The 26,804-nt window shown below is 41.1% G+C and overlaps 1 protein-coding gene across 3 annotated transcripts in view; it reads right to left on the reverse strand.

Moving 5' to 3' along the window:
• The window catches only part of ERBIN (erbb2 interacting protein), an 89,510-nt gene that overhangs the window by 46,141 nt on the left and 16,565 nt on the right, over positions 1 to 26,804 (reverse strand). For all 3 annotated transcript variants that reach the window (XM_079995304.1, XM_079995302.1, XM_079995303.1), the window contains exons 2-4: positions 10,887 to 10,943; positions 8,486 to 8,683; positions 5,947 to 6,064 (exon numbers count right to left, since the gene is read on the reverse strand). In XM_079995304.1, the coding sequence (XP_079851430.1) occupies positions 5,947 to 6,064; positions 8,486 to 8,674 (307 nt within the window). In that variant the 5' untranslated portion in view covers positions 8,675 to 8,683; positions 10,887 to 10,943. The remainder of the gene's footprint in view (positions 1 to 5,946; positions 6,065 to 8,485; positions 8,684 to 10,886; positions 10,944 to 26,804) is intronic.

The raw sequence follows: 26,804 nt of genomic DNA on the forward strand, positions 1-26,804 counted from the left end.
TTTTAAACTGTGCTTACTGAAGTTGTGTTTTATATCTATGGTAAGCAGTTTTGAGAGGAAGAGCAAGGAGGATCAGCTGAACCAACCTAAGCAAGAAAGTGCCTACTCAGCTATCCTATACCCCTTCCGGCAAATAATTCCTCCTGTCCAGGTGAGTGTGCAAATGTGGAGTAGGTTCTCTCCTTATCACTAATTGGCAGGGGAGCAAAAACACCGAGAGTCAAAAGAGTAGCATTCTTAGCACTCTCCAGCCTTTACTACAAATGGGAGGAAGCTTATCCCAATCTTCAATATTATTACAGTATCAAGCTTCAAGCATCCAATTTACACAAGGTTAATCATTAAGATTCTAACAGGTGCACTGATCCTCAGAGGGGGAAAATAGAAGGAAACGACAAGTAGAATGTGAGCAATTTAAACCAGGTATGTACGTTTTCCCAAAAAACCTTACATCCAAAGTTAGTTTCAAATCTGTGCTGTATCTTCCCTGTGGCACTTTCAGGTACATAGTTGTCTGATACAACCTTAATACCATCTGCATGGATAATTTCTCCCATTCACTCTCTGAGGGGTGCGGAGGGGAGACTGTTTTAACTACCTCTGAGCTTGAAACACAAGCAGTTTGCTAAACTTACATTTCAAAAAGGCCCCTCACTGTGACATGTAAAAATTTATAAGCTTAAGATATACAAATACATTTACACAGGCGAAATCCACTTCCTATAACCTCAAGACTGATACAGTACTGTGACCATTTGCTTTTCCTTTATACAGCTTTCAATGTGTGTGCGAATAGCAATGTCATGACTTAACCATCTTTTCCATAGGTCATCTTTTCTTAAAGATACCTTCTGCTTATAGTCACCGAGCTTAAACAGCTGCTGCTCAGACATGCCATGTACAGCCTCAGGCCAATGTTCCAGTAATACAGCATTCACACACAAGGCTTTATGTCTCATCAACTCTTATTCCAAGCCCCAAATAGTCTTAATGTGCCTGGGAACTGAAGTTGTGTGTTGAGCTGTGAAGGGACAGTAGATTTTCTTTTTCTAATTATCTCTCTCATCCCAAGCACATAGATGGAAGTGAGGGGGCAATGGACTGTCTCCTCCTTGAAATAACTAGAAGCCATGCAAAAAGAAGCTTGCCAACGCCACTTGAGCCAGGTTGGCAACCCATTTATAAATGGCAAGAACGAACTTTCTTCAAGGCAATTTACACAATAAGAGATTACCCTGAGGTTCTCAGCTGCACAAAGTTAACAGAACAGTCTGTCTTACAAACTTATGAAACTTAATTAAGAAAATAGTAGGCATGTGGCCAGATTCCAATAGAAGCATTGCCTTCTACGAGAAAACATTAAGGGAACAGAGCTTAAAAGACTGTCTCCTAGCTCAGGTTTATGCAAAATATTTATATTTGTGACAACAGGGAGGCAAAATCTCAGTAAGAGATACATTAAAAAGCAGAAAAAGAAACACCCTGCACTCATTGCAGCTTACACTGAACACTGTGAAAGGGATTGATAGTTGTTCACATGTTTGGTTTTAACTACAGGAAAAGGAATATACCGTATTTTTCGCTCTATAACACGCACCTGACCATAACACGCACATCGTTTTTAGAGGAGGAAAACAAAGGGAAAAACATTCTGAATGAAACAGTGGATGTATCATTTTGGGGCTTCATGCTGTGGCCACAGACATGTGATCTGATGGTGAATTTGGGGTGACCCAATGCAAAAATCCTGAGAATTCCTGTGGATCCATGCTTTGTAACCACGTTTTTGCACCATTGCAGCCCCAGGCAACAGTGGGTGCGTGATTTTTTTGGTGCAGGCTGTAGCCATGGACATGCTATGTGATTTGATGGTGAATTTGGGGTGACCCAATGCAAAGATCCTGAGAATTCCTGTGGATCCATGCTTTGTAACCACGTTTTTGCACCATTGCAGCCCCAAGCAACAGTGGGTGCGTGATTTGGGGGGGCAGGCTGTAGCCATGGACATGCTATGTGATCTGATGGTGAATTTGGGGGGACCCAATGCAAAGGTCCTGAGGATCCATGTGGATCCATGCTTTTTAACCACGTTTTTGCACCACTGCAGCCCCAGGCAACAGTGGGTGCGTGATTTTGGGGGGGCAGGCTGTAGCCATGGACATGCTATGCGATCTGATGGTGAATTTGGGGTGACCCAATGCAAAGATCCTGAGGATCCATGTGGATCTATGCTTTGTAACCACATTTTAAGTGGGGAGCGAAGGAAAAACAAAGAAGGGACATGAGAGGGGTGTGCAGAGAAGCAGCTGGCTAAGAATGCAGGAGAGGGATTTAACGGAGGGAGGAAAGAAAGGCAAAAGTTTCCCCCCACCCAAGCCAGCCAGCCAGCCATCTCTCTCTCTCTCTCTCTCTCTCCCTCCCTCTCTCTCTCTCCCCCTCCCCCCTCTCTCTCCCTCTCCCCCAGCAGTACCGGAACACAGAGACGACACTTTCCCCTCTTCTTGCCTGGAGGGGAGGAATGCAGGAGAGGGATTTAACGGGAGGGAGGAAAGAAAGGCAAAGGTTTCCCCCCACCCAAGCCAGCCATCTCTCTCTCTGTCTCTCTCTCTCTCTCTCTCCCTCCCTCCCTCTCTCTCTCCCTCCCTCCCCCCTCTCTCTCCCTCTCCCCCAGCAGTACCGGAGCACAGAGACGACACTTTCCCCTCTTCTTGCCTGGAGGGGAGGAATGCAGGAGAGGGATTTAACGGGAGGGAGGAAAGAAAGGCAAAAGTTTCCCCCCACCCAAGCCAGCCATCTCTCTCTCTGTCTCTCTCTCTCTCTCTCTCCCTCCCTCCCTCTCTCTCTCCCTCCCTCCCCCCTCTCTCTCCCTCTCCCCCAGCAGTACCGGAGCACAGAGACGACACTTTCCCCTCTGCTTGCCTGGAGGGGAGGGGCTTTCCCTGCTCTTTGTTCCGTTTGAGCAAACACAGCAACGAAACAGAGGAGGGTGGGCAGTAAGACCCTGAGGCAGAATGGAGGAAAGCAGCCGCTTCCTCTTTTCAAGTTTCCCTTCTAGGAGACCCGCGATTTGATTTTTGCCTGCTTTTTCGGCTCCAGGGACCACACATTCGCTCTATAACACGCACAGACATTTCCCCTTCCTTTTTAGGAGAAAAAATCTGCGTGTTATAGAGGGAAAAATACGGTAAGTGAATTGTCACCATACCAGCTGGACAAAATGGTGACTGTGGAGACTGCAAACCAAGTGGCAGCTAATTCAATAGCTACTTCCTATTGACTGGTAGCAGAAAAGTAAGCTAGATTCCAATTATTTATAATGATTTACTTACTCTCTCCACACACATTGCAGCTTTTCACAAGCAATACCAAACTATGACTTGGTGTTGCAAGAATGAGCATAAAGTTTGTAAACTCACTTTCCCCAACCACCCTCTGAGATCCTGAATCCGAGTCCTAATTTCACAGCAAAATGCAGCTTCTGCTGGTTTGTTTCAACAGTCAAAATATGATTTGCTGCTGTTTGAAAACCAAGTTTATAAACCATTGTTTGGTCATGCTTTTAAGGCAAGTGTAAACCATACTTTGGAAAACCATTCTATTCCAGCAGGCATTTTAAGTTGTATTACGTCAGCAGACTTTTTCAGCAGGGGGCCGGTCCACTGTCCCTCAAGCCTTTTGGGGGGCCAGACTATATTTTGAAGAAAAAAACATGAACAAATTCCTATGCCCCACAAATAACCCTGAGATGCATTTTAAATAAAAGCACACATTATACTCATGTAAAAACACGCTGATTCCCGGACCATCTGCAGGCCGGATTGAGAAGGCGATTGGGCCGGATTTGGCCCCTGGGCCTTAGTTTGGCTACCCATGTATTATGTCTATGGAATCTATTATTTCACCTGTGCTTTATGTTTAAAACCCCTTATTATTTGATTAATTATTTGATTGCTATGTAAACCATTTTGTGACAATCTATGGTGTAAAATGGTCTATAATATTCTAAATAAAAATAAATAATTAACTGTTTTGGTTTTCTGCTGCACTAAAATGAGGTGAGGGGGAGGAAACCGTGCTCAGTCCTGAGATTCTGGGCTAATTAACTCTGAACAGCTAAAATATTATCTCACATTGCTATTGAAGTACCAAAACTGTTTGATAACACTAGCCGAGTTAATCAAAAGCTTGCACTAGTTCACCTCAAATACAATAGAATAGAACTCATAATACTGTCAATATGCATTACACAAGAGTAGCAATGTTTTTTAAAAAATGTATTTTTGTTTCTGGATTTGGCTTTTAACTATTTTTCTCCACTTGCCTCAGGGATATGGCAAAAGCTCTTAAGGAGCAACTGAGTTCTATGCCAGTTTTCCCTAAGCTCGGAAGAGTGGGAATGAGTTCTCCGCCAGACTGCCTTGAGCCATCACTCAGCTTGGGTGTCTGACAGAGAGCAATCAAATGCAAAATTGCAATCTCCACTATAGTTTCCTCCTATTTGCCTATTATAGTCCAGTGCAGTTTAGGGATGTATCTTCTGAAGAAGAAGACGACGCTTGTCTCACCAATGCTATTCTATTAACATTTGAAATAGTACACAATAATGTATTACTTCCCTAGGTGTGTAGAAGGATCAGAATGAACTGCTGATAAGGAGAATCTGAACTTCTACAAACCAGAAGCAAACAAACCCAGACTGTATTACATTAATTGGACAGGTATACATGCTAATGTTACTGTCACTGACCAAAGCTATAAAACATCTGAAGCAATAGGATCTGGACAGGCTGATTAATAGATCAGAGAGACCAGTATGTTTGCTGAAAAAAATACCACTTCTATTGAATTATTTCACTAACAGAAAATAAAGTGTTGCCTGAATACTCTTGATTATTCTACATATATTCCAAGCTGAGAGACCAAGGCACTTTTCAACAGTTGCCTCACAGCTATGAAATTCCTCTCACTTCAGACTTGTCAGAGGCCAAGCTTAAGTGTGCGCATTCTAGGAATATTTCAAGTTTTAAAATGTGTTGACTGCTGGAGCCTATAGGGGGGAGATTTATGGAGGGGTTATAATCACCTTTGTCTATTATTTATTTTAACTTATTCTATACAACCATTCAGGTTTTGGTTTTTTAAAAAACCCTCATGGTGGCTCACAGCAGTTGTAAGCAATCCTGAATAAATTTAAAAAAAAACAAGACACAAAAGTAATCAATTTAAAAAATCCAGTAACTGATAAGAAAGCATATTGAAAACAATAGATAAAAACTAAGTAACATGCTAGAAGCTATGTTTAAAAAGTTTTAGGGAATAAACAAGTGACAGAAATCAATGTTTTACAAGCTAGAAAGTAAGTTTTAATGCTCTTAGTTCAAATCAATAGCCTAAGGAGATGTGAAGAAAAGGTCACATAGGAGTTGCAAGCATCCAGCGAAAAACCAGGTCAACTTTTGAGCATTTTGATTTTGCCCTGCACTGACAGGAAGCAAAAGTGGTATTTGGTTTAGCTACACAACTGTGCCTCTGTATAGCATGGCATTTGAAGTAAGGCTGAGAATACAGACAACAGAAAGGGAAAACCCTACATAACAATACCACAAGATTGTTAATTAAGAGGAATGGGAAGGAATTCAACTCCTGTGTCCATCAGCACAAGGATTTTCGCTTGTGCAGCAGATCTTTCCCTGCTCTCTTCTCACTGTGCAGGTCCTGAACCCTGGCCACATCTACCCCAGAGCTTTGTGGGAATGCTTAGAACAGATCGGAGTGGGGTGAGGGGAGAAGAATGAGAGAATCATATTCACTTAGAACTATGTTAGAGACAAACAATATTTTTTTTAAAGAAACTCAACTATTACAGGTCAATCAAAAAACTGAAATTTATACACTGATACAGCCTTGCTCTTCAGTGCTTTTGATTGTTTCAACAAAAAAACTCACCATTCTTGCTGACATCCAGTTCCCTGAGGTTAATGAGATTTGCTATGGATGCAGGCAATGTTGTTAGATCATTGTCCGGCAAACTCAACTTGTGCAGAGACTGACAGTTAAAAAGTTGCTATTGAGACAAAGACCAAAAAAGAGAGCATATTATTGTAATATGCTAGGTTTAAACTTCTTAAAGCCCAGCTACTGAGTCAAAGAAATGATACAGTGTTCAAAATAATCTGCAAGAAATATTTTACGTTTCATGATTTTGAAGCTATTAATCACAAACAAATAACCAAAGCTAATCTTGCACATTAAGAGTTTTAAAGGACACTACAAATATTCTTATAAAATTGTTGGCAAAAAAACTTACTTCATAATTATTATTTATTAAGTATTAATCTGTCTATACTGATAATCTGTATTTTAAAGCAAAAAATAAATTGTTAACAAATTAATAACACAGCATAACACTCCTTTCTGGTGAATACATGTGTAAAACATACTACAGTTTACCAAAAAAAACCCACATCTCTTCATAGTTAATATTCAAAACTGATCCCACTCCAGGGAGAAACACACAGTTAAATGTATTTAGGGAAACATGGCTAGAAGCCATGAGAGGCAAAAAAGCAGTGGAGTCTTGTAAACATTGTAGCTGTTGTAGATCCTAGAATCCCTTGAAAACTTCCTGCAATTCAAAGCCCACAAGCCCTGACTTTAAGACATGTTTCATGGTAACCAACCTAGAAGATGTCAAATCATGAGCAGAGAGAAGATAATCTCATGAGATGAAAGTGAGATTGGAATCAAGGACTGTGTACATCAGATCACTTTACAGACGAACCCTTGAAAGCCAGGGATTATCGCCAAACTGATTATGGAACAGAGACCAGTTTGCCCAAGGGCACCTAATGAATTAATGGCAGAGGCAACTTCAAACATGGGACTAGCAGATTTGTAGCTAAACCCCTTGTGTATCCTACTGATTCAAAACAAGCAATCCATCACTGAGGACTACAATATACATATTGAGGGTAAGCCTATATATTGTGATAATTATGGCCACTGGAGGAAAATGATAGATCTGAGAACCAGAGTAGTATAGTGGTGAGAGCTGGATTAGAATGGGGAGACCAAGGTTCAAATCTACACTTGGCCATGAAGTTCACTTGGGCTGCTCACCATCATTCAACCTAACCCATCTCACACAATGATTGTGAGGAATAAATAACAGTAAAGTAGTAAGTTACTAACATAAAATTTTTAAGCATTCAGATAAAATAAATAGCTATTAACCTGATATGAGTTGTACATATTAATGAAATATAATTTTAGCTGGAGGTAGTAACAAAACATTGGTATCTTGTTTAGAGACTCAGATTTTAGATTCCCACCCCCATCTTAAAATCACATGCTAGTATATTTGTAATGGTTGCAGCCAAGGGGGTTTGAGGAAGCAGTTTGGCTTCAAAGGGCTTCCTCTGGTGCTTTAAATCTAAACCACTTCCTCTGCAGATAAGAAAATGTTTCATTTTTAAACAGCATTTTCCCATCAGCAAAGAGTTAAAGGAGGTACCTATCTGAAAGTGTGCTCCCAGAGCCAATCAGCTGAATGCCACCCATAAAAGTTCAAAGGAGGTTGCTGAACAGCTGATGCAGCAACCTCCTCTAAAGAAGCACTGTCAGAGCCATAACGATGTCAGGTGATTGACAGGTGGGTGGTCCCACCCATCTGTCAAAGTTGGCCGACCCCTGCCTTACCCCTCGTGGCTTACCCTTTCTTCAGCAGTGGCTCTGCAACTTTTTAAAAAAGCTTTATTGTCCCATTGCCACAAGTGTATAGGGCCCCTCTTGGTGGTCTGACACCATTAGTTTTCTTCCCAAATACCTTGGACATTATGGGTTGTATTCCACTTTTATTCAGAGTAGACCCAATGAAATTAATTAACCTGTTTGTCATGTTAATTTCAATGTGTCTACTTTGCATAAAGGTTATCAGTAAAATACAACCCAGTATCATTCCAGAGCATTGTGGAGGAGAAAAAGTGACAACTGCTACCATCTCCCCAGAATGGTGGCTGCAGTTATGGCTCATCATTCCCACACACAAACACATATTCAGGAATGACACTGCATCTGAGGTGTTTTGAGAAAAAGTAAATGGTGTCCAGACTACTGAGATGGGAGTTCTGCTGTTGCACTCCCAATACCTACATCTGTAGCACAATAAGTACTATACAAAACACAAACACAAACAAGTTACTGCTACCACTTCTAAAGGTAAGCTCCTCCTCCTCCCCATAATCAGAAAAATGGACCCCAAATTCACTGGATGCAAATGAGGCTGCAAAATTCATGTGCCATTTAATATTAACCATGGGTCACTTTGGTGCAGACCTGCACAGGACAAGAGAAGTATGTTCAGCAGTACTGGCTATCGGTGTTATAAAGCAACTAGAAGATTATCAGTCCATCCCCTGTCCTTGTGCACAAATGTGCACGTGAGCACTCTTCTCTCACTCACTCACACAATTAGAAGATAACATACCTTTGGAAGTTCTTCAATTTGATTAGCATCTAAATAGAGTTCTTCCAATGTCTTTTCGAAAGTAAAAATCTCCTTCGGCACCTGCTCCAAGCTGCAGTGAGAGTAATCAAGCGCAGTGACAGTTTCTTCTTCTCCACGCAAACAGCGGCATGGCACCAACCGCACAAACAAGTTCCGCTTTGTTGTCATTTTCAGGCACTATTGTAAAAAGAGGAAACAAATAATTGTAAAAATAGCAATAGACTTAGGATGCTGCACAAAATACTGCCATATACTTTAGCAAGGATAGAAAAGGTATGTAAAGGAAAAGGCCTTTGAACTAAAAAGTATCGTATAAATAAGCAATACTGTTTAAATATTAGTACTGTGAAAGCTGACAGTTACACAAATCTGGGTTTGGGTTTTTTAAAAGGTCATACCCATACAGTTCTTCAGATTAAATTATCTCTCAGCAGAAATAGTGACCTCTTCATGCTACTCTACTCTTTCATTAAAGTGGAATCAAGCCACGCAGTCAACTATAACTTTACTCAACTTGCAAAGCATCAGGGTGTTAAGGGAGTAAATACTCAAATGTATATATCATAGTTTATATACATAAGCCTTGTGACCAACCATTCCATAAGGGCACCATCCTACCCACCCCCTTCTCTGTGTGCTGTAAGTCAGTACTTCCTGAGTTAACTAACCATGGCTGCTTTGCTTCTCTTCTAGTTCTTCTGCTGCTGCACTACTCAGAGCTAAGCCATATCCAAACTCAGACTCAAAGTTTGTCTGCCTCAGACAAACAAGCAGTAAACCAAAAACAAACATATTTTGCCTGAAGCAAGACAAACCACAAGCCCAGGTTCAGATGTAATGCATCTAAACTAAACCATGGCTTAGCTCCAGTTTAAAGTTTATAGTTTAATGGCTGGATTGATAGAACAATAAGAGGTAAAGGGCACAGCTAAGGGATTACCTTTTTGAACATTTCTCTTCTTCCAGGCCTTTGTCTGGTTTAGCAATCTATGGCCTTTTAAACTTGGGGTGTGGGTATGTTTGTTTGTTATGGGGCCAACTTCCATCTCTTGCCGGGGCTCAACTTGTGCCAGTGCCTTCTGTCAAGAGTTTGGGTGTAACCTTTGATGCTGTACTATTTTTAACAGAACACTGTACTGTTTTTAACACTTGATTGGGAGCCGCCCAGAGTGGCTGGGGAAACTCAGCCAGATGGGCGGGGTATAAATAATAAATTGTTGTTGTTGTTGTTGTTGTTGTTGTTACTGCAAAGGCAGGATTTTTCCATCTCCGCCGTATCAAACAGTTGGTCCCTTACCTTTCCCGCCCTGATCTGGCCACAGTGATCCATGCGACGGTCACCTCCAGGCTTGACTACTGTAACTTGCTCTACATGGGGCTGCCCTTGAAGTTGTCCCAGAAACTCCAATGGGTGCAGAATGCCGCGACGAGGCTCCTTATGGGGTCCTCGCCGCGGGACCACATTCACCCAGTGCTTTTCCAGCTGCACTGGCTCCCGGTGGAGTATAGTGTCAGGTTTAAGGTGCTGGTTTTGACCTTTAAAGCCCTTTGCGGCCTAGGACCCTCATACCTACGGGACCGCCTCTCCTGGTATGCCCCGCGGAGGACCTCAAGGTCCATAAATAGCAACACTCTAGAGGTCCTCAACCAGAGCCAGGGCTTTTCAACACCGGCTCCGGCCTGGTGGAACACTCTGTCTCATGAGACCAGGGCCTTGTGGGATCTGATTTCTTTCCGCAGGGCCTGTAAGACAGAGTTGTTCCACCTGGCCTTTGGCTTGGAAGCAGCCTGATCCCCTCCCTCTCTTTCCTTTTCCTTCTGTGATGGAACCCCTATTTCCCTGGCTTTTTTCTGGCCCACGTAGGACCAGTCTGGATAATTGGCCTTGATGAAGATCTGACATTTTCTCCCCCCAAACAGTTTCTGATCTGGGCTTCCACCGAAATGAGGCTGTATTTTAAGTTGTATTTTAATCAATTGTTTTTATACCTGATGTTAGCAGCCCTGAGTCTGGACTTGGCCGGGGAGGGAGGGGTATAAATCATCATCATCATATGCAGTTTTGTGTTTTTATATTGCAAAACCATCCTGTGATCTTCAGATGAAGGATGGTATAGAAATTTAATTAATAATAATAAATTGAAAATGAAGTATTGCTAAAATTTGAATTACAAAACTAAGCAGCTAAATTGTTTCTGAAAATTAAATTGTTTCTTCTTCATTTCCTGATTACTTTTATAAGCATATATACAGTTAAAGGTAGCACAAAAAATTTATTTGGTATCCAAAGCTAAAAAATAGTAAAAAAATAGTTTAAAAACCAATGTGATTGAAACATTACTTTTTTATCTAATTCAGTGGGGAGGAGGGCTAAACTTACCACTGGGTAATGTTTTTCTCCCTGCTACTTCTTCCCTGAGCTTTCATAGCCAACATTCTGGGAAAGAAAAAGAAATGACAATCTTAGGCAAAACTATGAATCTGAAAAATCAGGATCCCTGCTTCCCTTTCATTTCTATTACATTTATATATACTGAACGGAAAAAATCAACTTTACAATTCCATAATTCTACGAACCTCCTAACATTCTGGAGATTCTACCCTATATTTCTAAAAATCAGTATCATTTAGAAAACTCACCAAACATCCAGGGTACACATTTTAAATTAAAAGGCAGAGAAAAGGTAAAACGACAAAGTCTAATTTGCCATCCACTTTATTACTGCAATGGTTTTTCCAAAAGATTCAGAGGCATTCATTTAAATATCAAAATAAAATCATAAGGAAGTTCATAGACCATGAAATGTTACATTTCAACTATGTATGTGTTAATATAGTTAAACCTATACCAAATTTTAAAATGAGAATCATCATACTCAGTAGAAAAACGGTACCCACCATGATCAAAAAACCAAGTGGCACTCATTAACCTGAAAACAATGTCCCAAATTATTATTACAATTAAAGGGATCCATTTATTTATCTCAAGACTGATAACTACACTAGTAATCCAGTCTACATAGTTTTAACTATCTACATTTATAGAACACAATCTCTCTGTATGAAGCAGATGGCAGTTAGTTACCACTCCATATTTATTTATTTTAAGATCCAGGAAGACAAAATTGTACAAGTCAGCCAATATTGTCTCTAACCTATACTTAATGTTTTCAGAATACATGACAAAATATGTGAAACAATCTTAGGGAAGTTCTGATGTATAAACATTCTGTACAAGGAACATATAAAACCTTTATCATGCATGAAAGTATATTCATAATATGAATGAAAACATTTATTTCCTATTTACATAAATACAACTAGGGCATGTAAGCTAGTGCATTTTTCTAAAGAAAACCATGATTTTGCTTAGGTATTTGTTCCTCTTATGATAGTTTCACACATGGAAGCAGCACAGGAGACCAGAAAGCTTTACATTTCAGCAGTACTCCGATTTTAACAGATAAAGCTATGGTTTTAATATAGACCCTTGTCAAAATTCTCTTTCAAATGAGCAACGCTAGTTCTTATACAAATCCTCAATGTATTGTGAACTATGTAACACATGCATATTGTGAGCACAATTCTTCACCATGCAGGGGGCAAAAGAGATCTTGTGTACAGAGGGATCCTAATGGGGCATATCACAAACCTTTTCTCTCCATATGTTGGCATCACACCAAATGGGGATTATATGAGGCACAAACAGACTTCCTGTTTCCTGCAACAGTCTGGAAGGCAGGGCTTTTGTTATGCCTTATGGTCAGGGTAAAGGACAGATGTGGGGTGTTTGGGAACCACTGCCCTACGGCGATCCCTCCGCATATAGAGAAGGGTTTTATCCTATGTGTAGTATAGGTATGCTGAATCAGGGTGGCTATTACACAGCCCATGACTTCTTTTGTAACCTGCACAGAATTCAGCTTTTTAATTTTTTTAAAAATAGACTTTTAGTTGTGGCTTTAAATAGATATTTTTAGGCTAATAACAATATACCCCAAAGGCTAAGAAAACAGAAAAGAAGTTTGATAAATATTTAAATGGTTTATCATGTGCCTCAGTTTAGTCAATGAAGAAGTTACATGTAGCAAGCTAATATTGTATACAACCAAGACCAGACCTTAGAATGTTTCCCTGTCACCAAAATTGTAGTTTTTGAAAAAACTACAATTGCTTAATTGTTTGATAGGTATCATTCATACAAAGCATGTGTATGTGTGCCCACACACGTTTTCTGTACAGCCAGCAACAAGTGCAATTACAAGTTATTATTTTTATGGTCTAATCACTAAAAATACACTGGAGTCAAGTGGGGGAAAGAAAAAAACATTCAAGCTCAGCAGTAAGATTAATGGACTAATTCCATTATAGATAGAGGATTTGCTGTAAAACCATTAAGAGATCAAAAATGAGACAGCTTGATAATGTCACAGATAAAATAATTCAGCCTAGTTTAATCTGATCTCACAAACAGGGACTATGTGATGCCTTTTCTTAGTTTCTGATAGGATGATATTAAGAAAGCTGTAGAGTATTTTACATGAGGGACAGTGACCTAATTCTCACTAGAGGTGGTAAACCTGCATCTGGGCTGTCAGAATGCAGATGGTGATTCACAGGACAGGACTGTCTGCTCTCCAATGGGAAAAAGCGGCTTCTAGACAAAGAAAACTAGAATGCCACAATGAATGCTATGCTAGAAGTCTTCTCCCTGATAGGCCTCTCTCTATTTGTTGTCTGAATGGATATGCACCCCAGACACAGATGTACTACCTCAATGAGCACATTTATTGTTATTTTTTTATTTAATTTGTATACTGTCCTTCACCACAGATCTCAAGGCAGTTCACAACCATCAGGGATTGTCAGAGGCAAAAGTATTTTATCTGAACAAGTCTAGAATAAAATTCTAGTATAGCATGATCAGTAATATTTGCTATGATATCCTATAAGGAAGAAGTTATAAAACTAGTTATAAAATTAGGCACATTGTGGACTAATTTTAAAACAGAAGCTCTTACAACAGCACGATGTTTAAATCAGACATCAGCAGACTAAAAACAGTTTCAGAATGGAATCTCTGTTGCATCATTCCAACCTAAACCCTATAAAACAGCAAACATGTTCTCTCATTTAGGGTTCAATGTAATAGCTCAAGCAAAGAACACGTTCCAAGGGTTTTGTAGTCCTAACATTCAGGAAACGAAGGCTGTGACTGCAAGGGAAGGAGCATATCCATTACAAGAGGAGAGCGGCCTCTCTTTTAAAGAAGATGCAAAATGGGTTATCCACACTGCCTTTGAAACCCTACACAGCAACACCAGAATTTATTTATTTATTTATTTATTTATCCAACCCAAGTACAGCCCCAATCCAAACAGCTGTCCATTATGGTTTACACAAGAATACTCATGTTAAAGAGGTCAAATTAATATCAATTTCCAAGTCAGTTTTTAAGGAAGAAAGTAGGTAGGTTATTTAGAATCCGTGTGTGTGTGTGTGAGAGAGAGAGAGAGGGGGGGGGGAGGACACATCAGCACCTACCCTGTGGCTTTTACCCCCCCCCCAATAAGCTTCCTCTCCAGATCCCCCAGCACACTTAAGATCATGCAATTATTTCTATGCAGAATCTCGTCCAACCCTGGATACATGAACTAAAAATTTCCCTAGGGACATGTGGCGAGAAGGAACCATGTCAGCTTCTGGACCGCTTACAATCTCATCATGGGCATGTAAGTGTGTGTTAATATCTGAACAGCCGTTCGAAGTCTGTATATGACAGCAGCCTCATTACAGCAAGTTTAGTTTGGGCAAGCATAGCTTAACAATGATAAAATTCCACTTCCAACTTTTCACCCCAAAACAACAAAACATTATGCCAAGAATACATGCAGACAGCGCTCAACAGTAAGTTATTAACTGACAATTTTAATGTTTGAATCATGGATCCTTATAATGAGGTTGAAATTCTACAGCAACCAATACAAATAATAAGTCCTATTAGTTGCCTTTTTAAAAAGTAACATTCTTTTTTAAAAAACAACAACACGTTTTCCTCCTTTTTTCCAAATGACTAGTTACAGTTACAGAAACATGAAGTACCATTTTCAAACCCTATTAAAACCTACCATGGAGAGCAGTTTGCTCTAGTGCTTACAAGTAGAAAACTAGCTAAAATGTCAGGGTGGGATGGGGGACTTATTGCAAAGGATCAGATCTTTACTTAGTGGTTCAGTTCAGATATCACTAATTCCTCAGACCATGGTCATGGGCATCAGGACATACAATGGGAGAGAGAGGCTCTCTTCTCCAATTCCGCATCCCTGGTCCTGACTCCCCAGGACATAAGTGTTTGCTGTGTATAATATGAAGTCACATACTAAATGAGCAAAACTGTGGTTACATTAACCTTCAAACCATGATTTGAAGTGGCCTTCCAAATTAACAGTTTATAGAGTTTAGCACCTTCCCAATTAAGATGTGATGGCCAGCTATGTGAAAGGAACCCAGGAAGTGGGAGAAGGAATCAGTGGTTCATTATTAGGCCTCCAAAATCAACTGTTTGGAGAATCATTTGAATTTAACCAACATCTCTTCTAAATGAAATAAGCAGTGTGCATACTAATGCTTTAGTAAAAATTTTAAGCGTAACTCTTAAATCACTTACATACACAAACATGGAGGTGTGGAGATAAAAACTGGAGCAAACAGCTATTGCTTTGATTTCCACTATTAACATATTATTATTTGAACACAGGCAGCCTTCTTTTCTGAGTAAGCATAATCTCTGCATGAAGCTCTGTGGAAATGCCCCCCCCCCTCCGCACAACACAAGCTAGAAAACAGGTGACAGATCATCTCCAATTCAACACTTCACAATGGTTCCCAAACTGACAGCTTTATTTTATGTGCTTCCTCGATTTACTTGCCTGCTAACAACCCAATTAAGCTTGACAGATTATTATGTAACCAGTTTAAACTGAAAACATGCTCTTGTATCTTATTTAAGAACACTCCTCACTACAAAATGCTCATTGGACACAGCACTTGGATCCCAATTGTCAGCTATGTTGGAACTCAAGATTAAAAGCAATAGGATAAGTTTACAAATCTAATATCATCAACCTACCATCTTGTAATGATGTAGGATGCCACCCTATGCACACATCAGGTGGGGAAATCCCAGTGAAGTCAATGTGTCTGACTTTTGAAGATTCTTATGGCACTTAAATTCAAAGCTTGCAACCAGCCAACGTGTAGAAATCCAAATGCTTAGCATCTCCATGCACAATAAAGTTATTTAGATACTATATTCTCCAGTGACATCTGAGGTTCCCCCTCCCTTTTGGACTGCTACCATTGTTTTCTACTTGCTTCCACTCAATGTCTTACTAATTGTATTCAAAGTTCAATTCTTGTCAACATTTCCTGAATTTTCGTAAATACTTCCCTTTTACTATTTAAAATTGTTTTATTGCTCAATTTGTTTTGCAAAGAAGATCCTTAAAAAGCATGTGAGCAGGAGAAGGATCAGGGCTCCCTCAGCTGGAGAGGGGGAGCACTTTAACAGAGCCTCCACCCTGCTGCTGCGAGCCAGTGGCAGGTCTGGGGCTCTGTAAAACTGTTTGGCCGAGGCGAGGGCAGTGGCACACTCCTCAGCCAAGCAGTTTAAAGAAGCAAGAGAGAAACAAGCTATATCAGAGCCTCACTGATACAACTTGTTTCTGCCTCTGCAGCAGTATGAGGGAAGACTGCAATGGCAGTTTCACTCAGTGGTATATCACTGGTAAAACAGCCACTGCTCCTGAGTACCTCTGCCTCCAGCGCCTGACTGCAGCTTGTTTCTCCCCTGGTGCACTGGGCGCTGGTAGCAGAGGGACTCAGGAGGCAACAGTTTCACCCACGATATACCACTGAGTGAAGCCATCATCGCTGCTTGCTCCTCATACCAGATACCAGTCCTGCGCGATATACTGATGTAGATATACTGATGTGTAGGCGCAGGCCTACACTGAAGTAGAAAGACAAGTACAGTGGTACCTCTACTTGCGTTCACCTCCAGTTACGTATCCTTCGGGATATGTACGCAGCAAACCCGGAAGTATTTTTCCAGGTTTCGCCGCGCACATACGCAGAAGCAGCACCTCTGGTTGCGAATTCCTTGGGATACAACTGGAGCTCCGGAACAGATCCCATTCGCAACCGGAGGTACCACTGTACATACACAGAACAATTGTAATTAGCAATCCTTTATTTCCACTTTTCAAGGGGTTCATCTAGAAAGGTCAGATTTAGAATACAGTACCATAGTTTCTGATCACTGCAGACGGTGACAGTAGTCACAAAATTAAAAGACGCCTGCTCCTTGGGAGAAAGGAGATGGCAAACCTAGACAGCATCTTAAAAAGCAGAGACATCACCTTACCAACAAAGGTCCGTATAGTAAAAGCCATGGTTTTCCCAGTAGTGATGTATGGAAGTGAGAGCTGGACCATCAAGAAGGCTGATCGCCGAAGAATTGATGCTTTTGAATTATGGTGCTGGAGGAGACTCTTGAGAGTCCCATGGACTGCAAGAAGATCAAACGTATCCATTCTTAAGGAAATCAGCCCTGAGTGCTCACTGGAAGGACAGATCATGAAGCTGAGGCTCCAATACTTTGGCCACCTCATGAGAAGGCAAGACTCCCTGGAAAAGACCCTGATGTTGGGAAAGACTGAGGGCACAAGAAGAAGGGGACGGCAGAGGACAAGATGGTTGGACAGCGTTCTTGAAGCTACAAACATGAGTCTGACCAAACTGCGGGAGGCAGTGGAAGATAGGAGTGCCTGGCGTGCTCTGGTCCATGGCGTCACGAAGAGTCAGACACGACTAAACGACTAAACAACAACAACACCATAGTTTCTGGGCCGGCACAGCTTAGAGGTCAAGCATGCAGAAGAAGGGACAGACATCCAAGAAAAAAGACTTTGGGCAATCCCACCTGCCATTGGAACCAATGTGTTTTGGCTATACGTGATATTGGCTTTATGTGTTTTCTCCCAGAATGTAACTTCCACGTAAGTTGATAGTCATCTGTATCAGTAAATATTTAAGGGTGTTCCCAGGCAGGTCAGTGACATCAAAAATATTACTATGTGGGTATCCAATGCTCACAAGCTAAAAAAGAACAGCAGTGAAGTCATGCTAGCATCCTGATTAACCTGCACAGAAAACATTAACTACCAGGACCAGCACAGATGGCACAATCTGGAAGTGTGTCTGTTTAAAAGAATCTGGATTACTATAAGGCAGGCATAGGCGAACTCAGCCCTCCAGATGTTTGGAGACTACAACTCCCATCATCCCTAGCTAAAAGGACCAGTGTTCAGGGATGATGGGAATTGTAGTCTCAAAACATCTGGAGGGCCAAGTTTGCCTATGCCTACTATAAGGGGAAATCAATTCCCCCCTCCTAATTCTGATTTAGGACTACAGTCACGGGATAAGCATTATCATATAAATAATGATAGGAATCAGTAAGAGAAAACCCACAATATCAGAAGTGTACAGGATTTAATCACTTTTTAGATTGAACCAGTAAATAAATAAAATACAGAGAGAATGTTGGCACTGTGTTGTTCTTGCTTACTGCACCAAAACTTTCATGAAAACACAACTTCAACACACCAGGTGAAGGCTTCAATGATATACAAAGAAATATCTGTAGGGATTAATAGGATTGTATTCTATCTGCTTACAGAGAGATGATAAAGCTATCAGTATTCTTTAAATCACAAGATACAGCATAAGCTGCTTAAACTGGATTCATACATTTCAGACAGCATGGGTCGTATTTAAGCAGCCATCCAGTAATTCCCAGCCTGAAAACAGAAACGGCCAATCCTCATTGCATTACCTTTCTTCACTTGGTTCTGTATGGAAATAATAAATGCTAGGTGCAGCTATTTAAATTGTCTATTTCTATTTAAAAGGCCAGCTACATATTTTAAAAGACACTGCACACACCAACTATATAGAACATTTACTATGATACCAATAAAAGCCAGTCCAGATAGAAATGTATTAAGGGGGATTATTATGAGCAGAAAGAAATTGCTTGATTTCAGTCCAAAAGCTTTGGTAGAGCAAGGAATGGATTCTGGAGTGGACTACAGAATCCAAAACCCACTGCAATCATGCCTCAAAGAATATCCTCTGTTGTTTCCAATGCAATCTCAGTAGGGATAGATAAGAGATGTCTCCCCACACCAGCGAGGAAATGGCCTGGTTCACTTTAGTAATACCCCAAGATTTACCATATTTTTCGCCCCATAGGATGCACCACCCCATAGGACGCACCTAGTTTAGTTTTTTTTTGGGGGGGGGAATAAAGAAAAAAAAATTATTTCCCCCCCAGGCGCGGGGCTGGTGCAGGGGAAGCCCGAGCTTCCCCCGACCCCAGCCCCGAGAACAGCCTGCTATCCGCAAGCCTAGGGAGCCCGACGGGAAGTCGCGCCGGTCTCCCCAGGCTTGCAGAGAGCTGCATGAAGCCCGGGCGCGCTCTTCAGCGTGCCCCAGGCTTCGGTGACTTCACGCCGGGCTCCCGAGGGCTGCGCAGAGCTTCCTGAAGCCTGGAGAGCGAGAGGGGTCGGTGCGCACTGACCCCTCTCGCTCTCCAGGCTTCAGCGAAAGCCTGCATTTGCCCCATAGGATGCACACACATTTCCCCTTCATTTTTGGAGGGGAAAAAGTGCGTCCTATAGGGTGAAAAATACGGTAGGTCTTGCAGGGGGCAGTAATGCTACTTCTTAGGGTGTGATAGAATGCATGAAAAGAACTGTCTGCAACCTTGAGATAATCTTATGCTAAGCTGTGCCCAACTACCATGTGATTTCCAATGCCAACCCCAAACTGTAAGAATGTTCTACATTTAATTCTGGAAACACTTCCATGCCCATCAGACACTAGAGTTCTAGCCTAGATACTAACTGGGCATGAACACTACCCCATTCCTGCTTTAACATTTCCAGAATGCCCCTGTCTGCCCTGGCCCACCCCTATTCCACCCTTTTAGTGACATTTTCATGACTTTTCAGGTCACTTCTGGGTTTGATGCCATGCGCACATGCACGACTACATGTCAATCAGATGCACATAAATCAGTTGTTGCCTGCAGTGTATCTTGATTTCAGTAAGGTTTTTGACAAAGTACCCCATGATATTCCTGTGGAGAAGCTGGTAAAATGTGGACTAGATGAGGTTACTTGTTAGGTGGATTTGTATTCTGAAAGGCTTTTTCCCCAACTTGCCTCCAACAGTAGACATAGACTGCTTTTTTGAGGATGTCTGCTAGACCAAACACCATTACAGTACCATGGGCTTGTTAGTGTGGTAAAAAATTCTGAGTCGCATATTCTACAGCACAGCAAATCCGATGAGCTTTTGCGGGGGAAAGCGTGTAAAATCAACAAAAAAGGACAGCTAGTTAAGCACCTTTAACTTCCTTCCACATTTGATGAAACAGTAATGGCTGATTAAAAAATTATTCATATTATATTATTGCAATGATTCTCAGAGCAATTATACTGAAGAACTGACTCTCTATTACTTCAAATACCTAAGTGCTTTTAAAACCGAAGAGTAAATGGGAAGCACAGGGGTGTGTGTGTGTGTGTGTGTGTGTGTGTGTGTGCATGTACATCCAAGTCATGAGTGAATATCTTTCTCTGAGAATTCTGTTTGTACAATTTGGGGGGAAGTGCCTCTCTATCACCCTCAGGGGGATCGAGAATTGTATTTTGTGAGGATTTCCCAACTAATCTCTGCATTACCTGCCCAGGTCCTTTAAAATGGAGTAAAGCAAGCAAGATATCCCTGCCTAAGGGCAGGGATACATCACAGTATTATGGTGGCATGTGGGGATTTAAAGGGATACTGGTCGTCAGTGACAACAACTAAGAAATGCAAAAAAGATAACCCTGAACTTTTACTCACTCAAGCAGCAAGCTACTTTCCCTGTACTTTTATTTTTAATTATCTAAACCAGTGGTTCCTTTTGACTAAGTACTGTGGAGCCTCTGTTTTTCAAAAGCCAAACCACAGACCCCCTACTTTTGAAAACTGTGTTATCTCTATAGGTAGTTTTTGTTATGTACATGGTACTGCATACCCCCTGGGTGGGTTACACAGGCCCTGGGGTCCAGAGATCGCCAATTGGGAACCAGTGATCTAAATCATTATGTGCTGAAAAATGATAAATGTCCTGCCAAACCTAACAACGAATAAATTTATAAATAGAAACATATTGATCAACTACAAATACACTAGGCAAAAAAGTGTTATAACAAGCTAATATTTCTGACTGCCTCTAACCCCACTCCATCAGAAATCTTCAGAAATTATAGGCAGTCAAGATATCAGAAGCTTCCGTTAAGATTTTGGGAGAGTTTGCAAGATAAAGCCAGGATAGGAAAGAGCTTTATGACTGGGAATGCAATTTCTTCACCAGCAGGAGCTGGCAAACAAACCAGGAAGGCTTCATGTAAGTATAGCTTCCCATTTCATCCAAACTGGGAAACTACATTAAGTCTACTTCAGAACAAAGGAGGATATAAAACCCTGGTCTGAAGTTCGTTTAATATTGGGGCTTGGTGTGAAGTTGTTTATGATCAAGGTTCGAAATTACGTAGCGGGGCACCAGGCACATTTTCTCGCCTAAAGATTCTCTATTTGAGAGCACCTCAAAAAGTCTGGGTGCCATTTTTTGTGCCTGGTTGACACTCAAGGATTGAGGAATGTATGTACCTCAAAGTATATGTTAAGGATAGACAATATTTTAAAGAGTTTTACAATAAAGAGTAGAATGTTTTGAAAACTGAAATATGGTACGTATGGTACCAATATTTTTATATATTATAAACATGTATTAACAATTTCTGTTAAAAATATGTTATTAACAATGTGTCACTGATGTGAATTGCGTATTAGTTCTGGCTTATCAAAATAATTAATAAAAAGTGTTGCTGACCCCCACCAATGGCGACTAGACATTCTAACACTGTTTATGATGTACTAGGCTATCATCATAGGGACGCAGGTGGCGCTGTGGGTTAAAGCCTCAGCGCCTAGGACTTGCCGATCGAAAGGTTGGCGGTTCGAATCCCTGCGGCGGGGTGCGCTCCCGCTGCTCGGTCCCAGCGCCTGCCAACCTAGCAGTTCGAAAGCACCTCCGGGTGCAAGTAGATAAATAGGGACCGCTTACCAGCGGGAAGGTAAACGGCGTTTCCGTGTGCGGCTCTGGCTCTGGCTCTGGCTCTGGCCAGAGCAGCGATGTCACGCTGGCCACGTGACCCGGAAGTGTCTCCGGACAGCGCTGGCCCCTGGCCTCTTAAGTGAGATGGGCGCACAACCCCAGAGTCTGTCAAGACTGGCCCGTATGGGCAGGGGTACCTTTACCTTTACCTTTAGGCTATCATGAATTTGTCCTATTATTAAGACCTGCCAGAGAGGCTGTTTTGAGGGTATACCACTGCCAAGAGAAGACTACCCCACCACCATGTTGCTCCCAGACTGTAGAATGTACTCCATTTAGAACCACAACTGACCTCCTCATTCTCTGTTTTACAAAAGAGGCAGAATAAAATTCTAAAAAGAAACAAATGGGTGCAAACCAATAATCATGCAGGCAAAAAAATTGTAATTTGCTGCCACTATGTGCTTTTCGGTGGATAATATATTATACTGCTTCTTAAATTGCTGTGACTAACCTCTGCTCATCTTAAAAGCAGCATCTAATTTATGTAAGAAAAAAAGTCTGCACAACTCCTGCACAAATGTTACAGAAGCAGTGAAAATTCATGCACTCTTAGGCTAATTTCATTTACACATTGGAAAGATCTGTGGGTAATCACAGATGAGACTAAAAACAACAAAGTCTTGTAGCATCCTAAACACAAACAAATTTATTGCGGCATAAGATTTTATGGTCTCCAGTGGACTGTCTCAAATGTGTGACATGTTATCCTGTAGGAAGATTGTGAACAATGAGGTCAACAGAAGGTGAAATGCATAAATTAGAGACAGCAATCATTACATAATTAGTGACAATTCACAAAACAGTCATTGTTGATAATACAGACATCCTGGCATTGGCAAGCCAATTAACAGTTGTAGATTGATAAAAACCCAGTGTGTCAATTCATTACAACAAGTGACAACACCAAATCTACTGTTGAATTGTAATTCAGCAGTTTCATGCTGCAGTCTCCTTTTAAAGTTCCTTTGTTCCAAAATGACCATTTTTAAGGTCAGTTGCCGTTATGCTCTGGGGAGCCACAGTAATACTACTGTGTTGTAGATGTTGTTTAGCATCTACCTGAAGTAGCTGGGAGTGGTCATTAGATTTAGGGTGAGGTGTCACTATCCAGCTCTACTACTCTGTAACATCTAAATCAGGAGAAGCCGAGCAAGCACTGGACTAATGCCTGAGCTCAGTGGGTGCTGGCTGAGGGCCAATAAAGTGACTCTGAGTATTGGCAAAATGGAGACACTGTAGTGGATGGTTTCAAGTATGGATAACTGGTTGGTTGTTTGCTTTGGATGGGGACGTATTCACCCAGAGGAGCAGGTTTGTAGTCTGGGGGTGCTCCTGGATCCATCACTGCCACTAGAGGCTTAACAGGTCTTGGTGGCTAGGAGAGCATCTTAACAGCTTCAGTCAGCATGACAGTTTGTGGATTGGGATAGCCTGCCTATTTTTTGTCATTCATGTGCTGGCAACCTGCAATGCACTCTCTATGGGGGCTTTGCATATTCAACCCAGAAGCTGTTGCTAGTAAAAAAAAATGTGGCAGGGTGGAATACTCTCATGTTCAGCTGCTACACAAAGAACTGCACTGGCTGCAATTATATACAGGGGTCAATTCAAGGTGCTGTTTTGGCTGTACAAATCCTGTTTTGGCTGTACAAATCCTTATACAGATTGGGACCAGAATATCAAAAAGATCATCTCACCCCTACAAACCCAGCCAATCATTGCATTCTGCAGGAAAGGGAATCATGCAGATAACATCCTATCATAAGGTCCATTCTGCAAGATGCCAGAATCGGACCTTAGGTGCGGTGCACCTACACTTGGGACTCCCCCTCCTATGATATATCAGACAGACACCTTCTCTAAGGTCTTTTCAGCATGTGCTAAAGAAGTGTTCTTTTCAACAAGCCTTTTAAATGAAGATGTTTATCCTAGTTGGTATCTGTATTGGAGCTGAACTTATTTTATGTATATTTTCTAACTCTGAAATGTTTATATATGAGGGTTATCTTTTAAAAGTGCAATTATTCTACTTCATTATTCTTTAATTTGAGTATTTATCTTCTTCCCACCTCAGTACCACCACCAGTAGCTCAAATATAAAATAACTAGTTCTGAAATATGAAGTAATGGATCCTGTTTCTCTGGACTGTTGTGAATGCTATTTAATTTTGTTTGAAGAGAAACACTACACCAAGACTAAATTTCTTTAATCTGTTGACTGTGAAAGAATTTCAGGCCATCAATGCTGATAAGAGGTAAGTGTCAAAAGGGTCTACTCACTTTCACCCTCTGTCTCCTCATCCTCTCAGTCACCTTTCAAACTAAGTTTTACTTAACATGTTTTGTTCCTCACGTTGGTTTGCAATGCATACTCCTAATTTTATGTTCAATACAAAACTAACTCTTTGAGGTAGGCTAGACAGGTGTTGTAGAGACTCCATGAAGAAAGCAATGTGCCTGAATGCCTAACACCCTCCACTCCACCCTCAATGGACATCCTAGGCCACCAGGAAAGCAGCAGCAAGCCAATTCTTTGCAGAATGAGGACCAGTCCCCCAATCCTGCAGCAATCAAGGGCAGCATCAAAGCTTATTCTTGAACCATGGGAACTCACAAGGTCCAAGACCACTACTGCAAAAGTAAGGGACAGCATTGGCTCCAGTTCTTGCACTATGAGAAGAAACCAAATCTCAGTCCAATACAAGTTTGCTCCAATCCCACTTTGTCCTGCACGAATCACTTGGAGATCACCTACGAGTGATATTGACAAGTGCTTCCTTAATATGTATATAAACAAAAGAAATAAGGCAGTTCTTTGCAGCTACTGTTAAGCATTGACTGCTTAAGTGTTGGTTTTATGCTTTAAGGGATATGGTCTCCTTCACAAGAGACCAATACTAACAAAATGGTGTGTGTGAATGTGTGCAGAGGAGGGGGACAGAGAGGAAGTGGGGTTTGGGTTTTTTGCTAACTTCAGACAGCAGGTAGTAGAGTCATACCTCGGGTTACGAACACTGCAGGACTCCTGGGGTGCGGACTGCACCGAACCCGGAAGTATCAGAACAGGTTACTTCCGGGTTTTGGCGCTCGCGCATGCACAGAAACACAAAATGACGTCACGCGCATGTGCAGAAGCACTGGATCGCGTCACGTGAATGCGCAGACACAACGCTTCAGGCTGCAAATGCTGCAGGTTGCGAAAGTGTCTCCCGCACGGATCACTTTTGCAACCTGAGGTATGACTGTACTCCAAATATTTTGATGTTTTCATTCCTTCCTTGCCAATAGAAACTCAGAGTGGGACCATACTTTGCACCACAATTGGAATAGCTTAAGATCACAACTTACTCAAAGCCAGACCTTTAGCTTTGTAGCACAACTGAGAATTTAGATCAGAGTCTCCCATATCAAGCCCCAAATGCTGTAGCACTAGAAATATTTAGATTAAACAACCAAGATGCAGCTTACTATTAGGACTGCAACATTTATTGATTCATCAAACTGACAGATTAAAGTGTCAGGTATCAAATAAAAATTGAGCCACGATCAATTGGGGACAGACTCCAAGCCAATTCTTTGCCTCCAATTCTGCTCTGACCCTGCAGTTTTGGAGCCACTTGTGACTTTTTCTTCTTTTCTTTTGCACTGCTTGTTGTCTTAGCCAGGTGCTCCACCCAATCAGTCAGGGGCCTTGAAGAGGAAACCAAGTAGCGGCTCTAGCTCACTCTTTTTCCTATCGCCTTGCACTGATGCTGTGCTGATAAGCTTCCTTGAGTTCTGTACATGACACACACACAGAAAGAGTTTCAAGGCTCTTGCAATTGTTTCCTGCTCATTCTTGATGTGAATTTGTAAATTTATGTGATAATCAGTTTAGTGAACAGGCATCCGAGGGCCTTATATTTTAATATGGAAGGAAAAGCAGAGAACAAATTTGCAAGAAACGTTAAGAGCAAAAGAGAACCTTCTATCCAAATTATTTTGAAACAAGCAGCTAGACCTCTATTATAATGACCCATGTTTAAAATAAAAGTGGGATGTGAATTTCTTAACTTCTGAAATCTGGGGTTGGGAAAGGGGTTACCAATTAATGACCTAAGTCTTTGCAACTGATTTTACAAGTATTCACACAGCATTTTTTTTTTTAATTTCAAATGTGTACACCACCTTTCTACGTTACTGTACACAGCACAATGTATCCCTAGAATCATTTTACATATAGTATTACAAGATATCAGCAAAATGACAACAACAAAAACCACTCGAATTGATTACAAGAAATCATTAAATAATTATCAACAACCAAGTCAGCAACAGCAGAAATACCATACACAAAATGCCACAAACAATACAAAAAGAACTGAGAACTTGGGCCACATCTATCCTTTCCTCACCTACAGGATCTGTCTACCAAGCAATCATGCCACTCAAGCCTCTTACATCTGAAAGACACAACACCATACACTGCACTGATTCAATGCACAGTCCTAGATATAATAAATTTTATGAACAGATAGTCCACAGGTGAGAAACCCATAGGTGAGTAGTGTAATTTTGATTTACTGAGTGAAAAGTTGAAAGATGTCTTTAACCGCTCCACTTTATTGCTTTTAAAAAACATACAGATTGTAGACAGCATTTAACTTCTTTACAAGCCTTATGAGAATAAGATCAGCCAAGGATTCCTTCCATTTCATGGCATTACAAATGACATTGTGCTCTGCAAATCACTTTGGGTAGTAGTCAATGTAGTCAGAGTAGGCCCTCTAAAAATAATGGAGAAGACTAACTTGGGTCCATTAATTTCAATGGATCTGAGTAAAACTTAGTTTAATACAGCTCCTCTGAGGCAGCATGCAAAACTGACAGATGAAATAATTTCACTAAACAGCAAAATAGAAGAAACATTTCAATATAAAAAGCAGCGAGTAATAATACACATCTCCACACACTGAAGCCATATTTAGCATTGGCTGCAACAGCCTAGATACGTTAATATTA

Source organism: Podarcis cretensis, assembly GCF_951804945.1.
Source record: "Podarcis cretensis genome assembly, chromosome: 11".
Lineage (NCBI taxonomy): Eukaryota > Metazoa > Chordata > Lepidosauria > Squamata > Lacertidae > Podarcis > Podarcis cretensis.